Below are 10277 nucleotides of genomic sequence, written 5' to 3'. Positions count from 1 at the left end.
AAGTTTGTCATTGTAATTGGTAATATTAGGTGTTGTTTCATTGTAATTGGTTATATTTAGTGTTGTTTCATTGTAATTGGTTATATTTTAAAACAGAAATGCTTGACGTGTAGAATAAGGAGACAGAATGATATTCTGTCTTCGTTGCATAGCACACCAAGCGATCGTCTTGCCTCTGTCGGCTGTAGACCGTGTACCCCCACCACTGTAGTTTCCCGACCTGTGTATAAGACCGAGATGTATTCTGTGTATTTGTGTGTATTGTGTATTTGTATGTATTCTGTGGATAGCTTTGAGTTTTGTGTATTTGTTGTGTAGGTAAATGGCGAAAAGACGGCTAATATTATGTGGTGTGTGGTCATAGGATATACCACTGAATATTTGATGAAAATCCTTTTCCTCCTCTCCTTTTTTAAAAGAAAAAAGAAGTAGTAAGTTTAAGAGAAAAAAGAAGCAACAAAATTTAGTATGACTTGTAAAATTACGATCGGAAAGTATTTGTATTGCTTTTAGATATGTTTTTTAATTTATATTGAAATGAAATAAAATAAAATAAAATGAAATATAATATATTTATTCAGATCTCAGATAAAATAAAAAATACAAATAGTCATAAAAAAATTGTCATATAAATAACTTGCAACAAAAATGCATTATTGTGGCAACTCGGTGCACAATATTTAACAAAATTTACTTGATTTTTAATAAATATTATTTATTTTCATAAACTGTATACACAATGTAAGCTTCTCAGGCTTATCGCACAGCAACTATTGACTGACTAACTTGAAAACTATTTTCTGTCTAAAACCGTTCATTTACTGGAATGAAAAATCGGTGGATACGAAAATACTGCTATTTTATTTACACATATTAATATTTTATGAGGACGTTTTATTGTTATAAAAAAAAAAAATGTCAAAGTACCCGTAAATAGAGATTTTTAAATGACACTAAAATAAATACAACTTGTGACGATAACATTTGGCAATTAAGTGTGAAGGCCTTAACTCTTAATTTATTATAATAAGGCATCTTGTTTAGGCGTATACTGTGCGATTTAGCCATTCATCGAGGGAAAATGTCGCATATTCGCCTCCTGACGACCTCCCTTTAAAGGTATCTGAAATATATAAAAATATATTAGTATTCATGTATTAGTTCGTACGGATTTTCACAATTAGTAAGCTGTTAGTGCGGTTTGAGCTGTCTGTGAGGTATTTTAGACAAAAAATATCTAAATAAAAAAATTATATAAGTAATTTTTAAAATACCCACAAATAACTCTTCAATTTTGTTTGTGCTTATTGTCTGCGGACAGATTAAATAAAATAAAAACATTTATACGATGTTTGCTTTAAAAAAAAATTGCAATAATAAGATATTAGAAACTTTCTTAACAGCCGCAAACAATATAAATAACTTACGTTTGAAGGTATCACTATAAAATGCCAATATACAAACTTTTTAATTTAAACTACATATATTTTTCATCAAAGTGTTAAATATACATTGTCTGTGCTCCTTCAAACTTTTGTGTGTGTGCGTTTCACGTATCACTGCTATGGAGTGTAGTCTTTCAATATTGTTTGTTATTGTGAACAAACACTTACAACATAATTATAACCTAAATTTTTCGTAATAATAATTAAATGTTATACATTGGCGTAAGTCTTACGTTCATACATTTTTATAAAAATGTTTCCTTTTTTTGCAAAATAGTCCGAATATAAGCTTACATAAAATAAAGCAGAAAAATCGAAAAAAAAAGAAAAAATTGAATGATAAAAAAAATTGGTAAGGTTTTAGAAAGTTTTGTCCACAAAGCAAATAATATTGATGTTTTCACATATATATGTGTAATACTTATGTCCGTGCGTCCATTTGTTCGTTCACGGGTTCTGCAGTTCGCGCTCGAGATTTTCAAGCGGTTCGTTGTTTGCTGTTTTATTATAACACACATTTAAAACTAATACTATTCAACTAAATGTATTTATCATGCATTCTAACTAGGGCCACTAACATAAAAAAAAAGAAAATAAAAAATCTATATGCAACTGTAAAAAATAAATATAACATAGTTCGATTAACAACATTTTACAAACATACATACATTCAGTTTAAAAACACGATTTAAATTTAACACTAAACATAGTACTTATGTAATTTAATAATTGCACAAGATATTTTTAATTAATTTTCAACTACCCTCAAACAGTTTGTACTCGCGTGATCACTAAATGTTAAATTAGTTATATACTTTATTATATTGATACTGTTATACAAATTTAAACTACGCAAAAAAGGATGAATAGCTTCAATTCCCAAATTTTCATACACATACAGACAAATATTTACTATATAAATATATTTATACTAAAATAACGATTTAAATTCAACGACTACTAAATACAATAATTACAAAAATTTTAGTAATTTTCAACTACGCTTATAATAGACCAAAATTATAAAATATAATTACTTCATCATGATGATATGACACTTATTTTTTTTATTATAAAGTAAAATTAAAAATATATTAACTCACCGATCATGGTCTTAAGTCGCACAGCACACATTATGAAATCGTCGAACTGTATGTAACCATCGGTTGAGCCGTATCTAAATAACATGAAATAAATTATTGAATTGCAAAATATATGCAATATTTATTGTTGGTTAGACTTTATAATGAAGTAATGATGTTCTCTCGTACGTGGGGTGGAAGGTATAATTAAATTAATAGACGAACGTGTGAGTGAAAGAGAGAATGATAAGATTTTAAACTGTGAGCGCGTTGTTTATACTTGAGAGTAAACTGGGGCGCGAATATGTGCGAGTGTCTGTGTCAGTGTGTATGCATATATGCGAATAAATGCGTGCGGTGTGTGTATGTATGTGCGTTTGTGTGTGTGTGTGTGCCTGTGTGCGTGTGTATGTATATGTGTGTGTGTGTGTGTGTGTGTGTATGTGTGTGTGTGTATGTGTGTGTGTGTGTGTGTGTGTGTGTATGTGTGTGTGTGTATGTGTATGTGTGTGTGTGTGTGTGTGTGTGTGTGTGTACCGGTGCGCCAGAACGTTGAGCACGTGCGCGTTGACGGTGTAGCCGGCGGAGTGCAGCGCGTCCCGCAGGTGTTGCGGGGGGATGGCGCCGCGGCGCTCCGTGTCGTACAGCCGGAACACCGCCTGGGGGTGGCAGGGGGGTGTCAGACATAACACGCGACTGAGCTTACTTGCCTATACTCATAGCTATGCGATAGCTAGTGATACGTGCTTCACATTACTCATATACATCACTTTAACTCGAGGCCTCCTACAGCAAGGGGGCCTCTGTATAATCAATATGGTGCATATAGTATTTTCTATATTTCAACTAATTACGCACAACGTCTTTGGGTCGAGTCTTTCAGGCCTCGTATAATCAACATAGTGACAGTTAAAAATATTCATTTAGCCTAGGCCTCGGTATAATCAGTACAACGTATACAGTGATAGTGATACCCTCCTATTAGTTATACATAAATGTCTTTATTTCTCGAGGCCCTTTTTAGCTCAGGGGTCTCAAATAATCAATACGGCAATACGTTTAAATTGTATAAGTGACAGCTAAACCCCAACTATACACGAAATATCTCTTTAACTCGGACCCCACTAGGCTCTGGGGTCCAAATATGGGCGTCAAATATACAAAGGCCCCAATCGTTTTGTTTTGTTTAAACTAAAAAATATATATTCTTACCCTCCACTGTCTCAGATCAATCCACAAAGACTTGAATTCTTCAAAACCGAGTCCACCCGAGTTATCTTTGTCAAGCATGGCTACCATACTTCTGCATACGTCTTTTGAGAATCCTTGACCTTTTAGTTCTGAAATATGAAACAATTATGAGGTATAAAATTAATATTTATGCACAAAAAGTATTAAGAGATGAAGTAGAATAAAACTTTTGTTTTTTTTTTAGTTATTTTTATTTATAAATTAGTTTAAAGATTTTTGTTTCGTTGAATTGGAATGTATAGCTACAAATTTTACATCTTATTATTTGGTATCTTTTAGTTATTTTTTTTTGAATATGGCAATGTTATTTATTTTTCATTTAATTTAAACACAACGCAGCACACGACGAGCAACTTGTAAATTCGATCACTAAATTAATCAATTTTATGTATTCCGGTAATGTCAATCCAGAAATTGTTCCCATTTTTTACGGCGCGGACCTCATCGCCCTCACCAAAAAGGATGGAGGGGTGAGACCAATTGCTGTTGGATCAACACTTGGACGTCTGGCCTCCAAAATTGCAGTTCGACATATTTTACCAAAATTAAATTCGGAATTTGAACCCGTACAGTTAGGTTTCGGTGTAAAAGGAGGCTGTGAGGCAGCCGTCCATGCCCTACGCTCTTTCCTAACTTACGGCCAGCCTGACGTGTTGCTCAAACGTCAAAAATGCTTTCAATTCGGTAAATATGGATACCCTGCTGACAGAAATAAAACAGCATATACTGGAAGTATACAATTATCTTCTTCTCGGTTACGCTGACCCAAAAAAATTATTATATAGTTTCAATGAACTGTCCTCGAAAGTAGGTTGTCAACAGGGTAATCCCCTTGGGCCTGCAATTTTTAGTTTGGCTATAAATCCGATAATTAAAACTCTAAATTCTAAATTCAACGTCTGGTATTTGGACGACGGAACCCTAGGAAGTGATGTGGATACTGACCTCTCGGACCTTTTTTTAATCAAAAATATATTTGAAGCCATGTTTCGGACAAAGAATTAGTCTAGCTATTCAAAGGGGGAACGCTGCCAGTATCTTCGGAACATTGCCTAAAGGGACTCCTTTTAATAATATTTTTTAGTTGTTATATTTATGTAAGGTTTTGTAAGGTTTTTTAAGGTTTTTTAGTTTTATGTAATTTATCTTATTATAACTACGATTTTTTTTATTATTAAATTTTGTAAATAAATGTATCGTTTAAATGTATATATAATTTAAGAAATATAACTAATAGGTAATTTAATGGATTGTGCCATGATGCTAAAACTTCTCTATATTATTTAAGATGATATAATAATAATAATTTTATATTCGGGTCATTGCAAATATGGAACCTTTTTTAAACTTTGTATTGAGTGTTACTTAAAAATAATAATAATTCATTTTTATTTAGAATAACACTAACGCTTTTTATCGTAAATGTTTACTGATGTAACACATAAAAATGACCGCGTGTGTATATTTCTTTATTTATTACCAATAACCAATAAAAACAAAAGTTTTATTCAAATATCAATAATAAAAAATAAAATTTTATGGAAATGGAGGTGACTTATATTAACGTTTGATACAAAATTTTACAGAACAATTTTTAAAATGCCCATTTTTGAGTGCCAAATGTACACGCCATTAAGCATTATAAATATAAATATAATCAATATGAATTGACAATATTTATATTTTAGTGTTAGTAGCGAAGCGAGATTAACATAAAAGCCGTTTGGAAACAAATATGACTAGTATACTGTTTCCAAATAGCAAAATTAAATTATAAAATAATGCTAAACATAATACATATATGCACAGCATTATTTTATACACATATGGTACTGCCCTGAAATAAAAACATAACAAGAAAAATATACATATATTTAAACAAAAATAGACATTTTAATACTGCCTCCATTTCGATAAAAAAAAATTATGTGTGCATGCAACGCCGTCTGGTTCCCTGTAACATTTATAAACAAACAAATTAAAATGAACATTAATATCATAATATATTATTAAAAAAATAATAATTGTATATTTTAATTGGTAAATATTGTATTAATTTCAGTAATTTCCAAGACTGTAATAAACATCTAAACCCTTTCGAGGTGCACAGAAGTGCTTCCATTAAGTTTGCAAATCTATCAATCAAGCAAATATAATCTGATTGTTAGAATTTAACTTCACGTGGTATAATATTTTCTTTATTAAGATTACTGTCCTGTGGAATGACATACAGTGTACACAAAAAGCTATTTTTTTTCGTACACAGATGGTCATTTGTTCATATGATAGGCAACTTAATGCTTGTGTTATAGATAACAGCCGACTGGTATAATTACATATTTATAATTCATATATAAATAAATATATATTACACCCAGATTCGGAGTAGGAATCGAACCCACAACCCTTGGAGCAGAAAGCAGTGTCACTACAAATTGCGCTAATGGGTTGGTCAATGGGTGTTAGATACATACAAAGTTGACTTTAAAAAGCTATGTCTTCACTGCTACCCTCGTACAAATCAATCTAAAGTTATAGGGTGTATAAAATAGTGGTATAAAACCATCATATGTCATAGCGGTATAAACATCGGCTTATATAAAGCAAAAATGTTTTCTATTTCTATTTCTACCATAATTGTATTTTCAGATCGAAACAAAATCATCAAAAAATGCTCACTTTTATTTATCTTAGCGCTATACAACGACGGAAAAACCGTATTATCGATACATTTTTAAACTATTTTGGAATTGCTTTTAAATATATTTAAATAATTATTGTTTGTTTTTATACGTGCTTAATTTAATAGAATGAGTGAACACCTATAACTAAGATAACGCGTAGCTTTTAAGATCTTTTGTATATGATTATAACTGTTTATTGTCTGTGTCTATCTTGTTAGTGTAAAATACACTGAGGTAGGGCACAGCAAGAATTTCCTGCTCAAAATACGGAGCAGCCCGACTGGGGTAGTACCTCGTACAGAAGATCACAGCTAAATAATACTGTTGTCAAGCAGTGTTGTGTTCCTGTTGGTGAGTAAGGTGACCAGAGCTCCTGGGGGGATTGGGGATTGGGTCGGCAACGCGCTTGCGATGCTTCTGGCGTTGCAGGCGTCTATAAGCTACGGTAATCGCTTACCATCAGGTGAGCCGTACGCTTGTTTGCAGACCTAGTGACATAAAAAAAAATGAGCCCTACGAACAGTCCGAGTGTCGCAACCGACCGAGTTACCTGTCGGCTGTGGCTGGTTGAGGTGAACTTGCTCCTGGTGCTGCTGCTGCTGCACCTGCTGCAGGTCGACGCCGAGCTCCTTGCAGATGGGCGCGCACAGAGCACACAGGAGCTGCTCCAGGCAGCTCTGATCCTGGGGGGGCGGCCCCCCCCCGTCGTAGGCGCCCTGCCCCCCTCCCGCGCCCCGCGTGCCTACCTCTGTACGTACTCGCATCTTAGTACATCACGACCGATCGACTGATATTCCGATTTTGATAGGAGTCAAATTTTGGTATAAGATTGACCTTTGAGGCCGCTCGTAAGATACGATCGATCGCATATGAGGTTCTTCCCTAATGTGGATTATTTAGTATAGTGTGACAAAGGAAGACGAAAGGGTCATCGTAGCTTCGCGGAAGGTAGCGAGTTTTTCTGACGGAATATTTACAGAGTGCAAATATTGTGACGCAGCGTGACATCCCAAAGTAATGACAGTTAACGTGACGTATTTTACGAACGACCGAGTTACGTTATGGGGAAAGTGCGCAACGTTTCGGATCGTATTAATATCATCCGAAACATATAATGTAAGGTACCTAGTTTTATTTGTAAAACATTAATAACCACGCAGGATGCTTTTCATACAAACAACATCTGACATAGCCTTGCAGGACACATTTAGTCACATAACAAATTTTTTCGTGATAAGTGAAGCAGAAAAATACCAAAAATTAGATCTAGTACTTTCGAGATTCCTACACATTGTCGTCACACTAGCAAGCATTCGAACCACTTATTTGACTCCATATGTCAATTGTTTGAAAAACGTTGGCTAGCAAAGAATACTCGAAACAATTAACTGAACAATTTATGGCCAGTCTCCTATGAATAAAAAAAGCTAAATTCAAGATATTCTCTGATCGTTAGTCAATCTCAATTTTTGCTATAATTTTAATTTATTTGCTCATTGTAGTCCGTAAAAGGTATAAACTTTTAAATCTATTAAATAGTGAATTATGACGCAATATATGAAGTTAGTTTTAATCCTGCAAGGTTAATAATGCTTTACGTCTAACCCTATGTATACAATTTGTTGAAAATATAAAAATTTCTTATACACGCAATATATTATGTTATATAGTAACGAATACCGGCGGACCATAATAATCTTCTGACGTATATTTATGCGTTATTTAATTGAAGTTATAAAAAAAAAAAATATAATTATATTAATTATAGTTAGAGTAATATTTATTGTTATTGAAACAATTATTATGAAAACATAAATATACTTAATGAGGATTATTATTACAAAATACTATCAGTAGGTACCAACTTTTATGCTTAAAATATATTTTACTGTCAAAATCAGTCAATAGATCGATTTGACAATTTTTTTTTCAACCTATGTTTTAATAAAAATTGTCAATTTTTTAATAATAATAATTTTAAACAATTTTTAATATGATATTAAAAATTGTTTAGAATTTCCTAATGTGTGGGTAATCATTACAGCCTATACAGTCCACTGCTGGACATAGGCCTCCACGAGTTTACGCCAAAAATAACGTGAACTCATGTGTTTTGCCCATAGTCACCACGCTGGGCAGGCGGGTTGGTGACCGCAGTACTGGCTTTGTCGCACCGAAGACGCTGCTGCCCGTCTTCGGCCTGTGTATTTCAAAGCCAGCAGTTCGATGGTTATCCCGCCATCGGTCGGCTTTTTAAGCTCCAAGGTAGTAGTGGAACTGTGTTATCCCTTAGTCGCCTCTTACGACACCCACGGGAAGAGAGGGGGTGGCTGAATTCTTTAGTGCCGTAACCACAAAGCAAAGTGTGGGTAATAAATCATACGAATTAATAACAATTTTCTTAGAAATTTCAAAAAAGGATTTTGACTGTTCAAAACTATTTAAAATAATATTATTATTTAATAAGTAAGCATTGCCGAAATTACTAAGCTTAGTTTTAAGAAAATTGCATAAAAAAATTTAAATAATAAAATTAATTTAAATCATTCCATATTTTTGACTTGCAATGCGATAATATCAACTCATAAATTAAAACGTCAAAATTAAAATAAGGACAAAATAAATCACCGTAACAATAAAAAATTCGCAAATTAAAATAAATTAATTTGGCCTGTTTGTTTATTTTTTTTCCACAGCCTATTAAAAAAATTCACTAGAGGCCTGTCATAAAATGTTGAACTACCCTCTACTAAAAAAATAAAAATAAAATTTGCACATAAAAAATACATACAATAGATTCTAGCTGAAATAAGAATTAAAATAATATAGATTATATAAAACTACGTTAATTTAAATTATTTACTTACATATTGTATTAACTTCGGACGAAAGGTTTGCGATCGAAATAATTAAAAAAGCATTAACAGTGTCACAGAAGCGTTATCACATTGAAAGCTCAAAATGGGCATTTTATTTTTAAATAAAAAAATATAATAGCCATACATAATCGAGAAAAAACTTTTTTCTTGATTAATGTTTGGTTTATAGAAAATAATTGTATTTTTAAGAAATAAAGCATTTTATGTAATAAAATATATAAAAAAATCACATTTATTGTAAATTAATTGTAATGAGTGTGCTGTCTTTAAGTATACACAGTTAGTTTTTTGAGTTCTTTTGTAGGCGTTGCTATATCATATTAATAGAATATGATGAATAAATATTATTAAATACTATTATTAGGTTAGGTCTTTGATTGACTTCATCGTTATCCACAGTGCCTAAACTATTATTTTGATAGTATGGATCCCTAAGACCTCGAACTTCCCCAGGAGCTCTGGTCACCTTACTCACCACAGGAGTACAGTACCTCGACCATACAGAAGATCACAGCTAAATAACACTTCCCTCAAATAGTGTTGTTTGGTGTTGCAGGAGTCTACAAGCTACAGTAATGTGTGTGTGTGTGTGTGTGTGTGTGTGTGTGTGTGTGTGTGTGTGTGTGTGTGTGTGTGTGTGTGTGTGTGTGTGTGTGTGTGTATGTTTGTGCGTGTATGTGTATGTACGTATGTTCACTTACCCTCTCTCATGGCGTAGTCGAGTATCTCTTTCAATTCTTGCCAGTCTACTTCTCCATCATCACCGGCCAAACGGTTGAAGAAGTTACGTACTGGGTCTTCTGGTTCTGGGTTCGGTGTTATTTCTTTTACCTGGTTTTATTTAATGCTATTAGTTTACAAACTAAAACGTAATTATATATATAAATAGTAAATAAAATGTTTATTTATCGACTCAGTTACAAATACATTTTTGCA

General features: G+C 32.8%; 1 protein-coding gene across 1 annotated transcript in view; it reads right to left on the bottom strand.

Annotated features, from left to right (window-relative positions):
• Positions 1-558: 558 nt before the first annotated feature.
• Positions 559-10277, bottom strand: part of LOC123667647 (calpain-B) — a 55043-nt gene continuing 45324 nt past the window's right edge. Inside the window, exons 15-19 of the mRNA XM_045601507.1 lie at positions 10043-10172; positions 3740-3867; positions 3065-3186; positions 2549-2622; positions 559-1123 (exon numbers count right to left, since the gene is read on the bottom strand). Coding sequence (XP_045457463.1) covers positions 1041-1123; positions 2549-2622; positions 3065-3186; positions 3740-3867; positions 10043-10172 — 537 coding nt within the window. The 3' untranslated portion in view covers positions 559-1040. The remainder of the gene's footprint in view (positions 1124-2548; positions 2623-3064; positions 3187-3739; positions 3868-10042; positions 10173-10277) is intronic.

Source organism: Melitaea cinxia, chromosome 28, assembly GCF_905220565.1.
Source record: "Melitaea cinxia chromosome 28, ilMelCinx1.1, whole genome shotgun sequence".
NCBI lineage: Eukaryota > Metazoa > Arthropoda > Insecta > Lepidoptera > Nymphalidae > Melitaea > Melitaea cinxia.
This window is presented reverse-complemented; position numbering and strand designations above follow the sequence as displayed.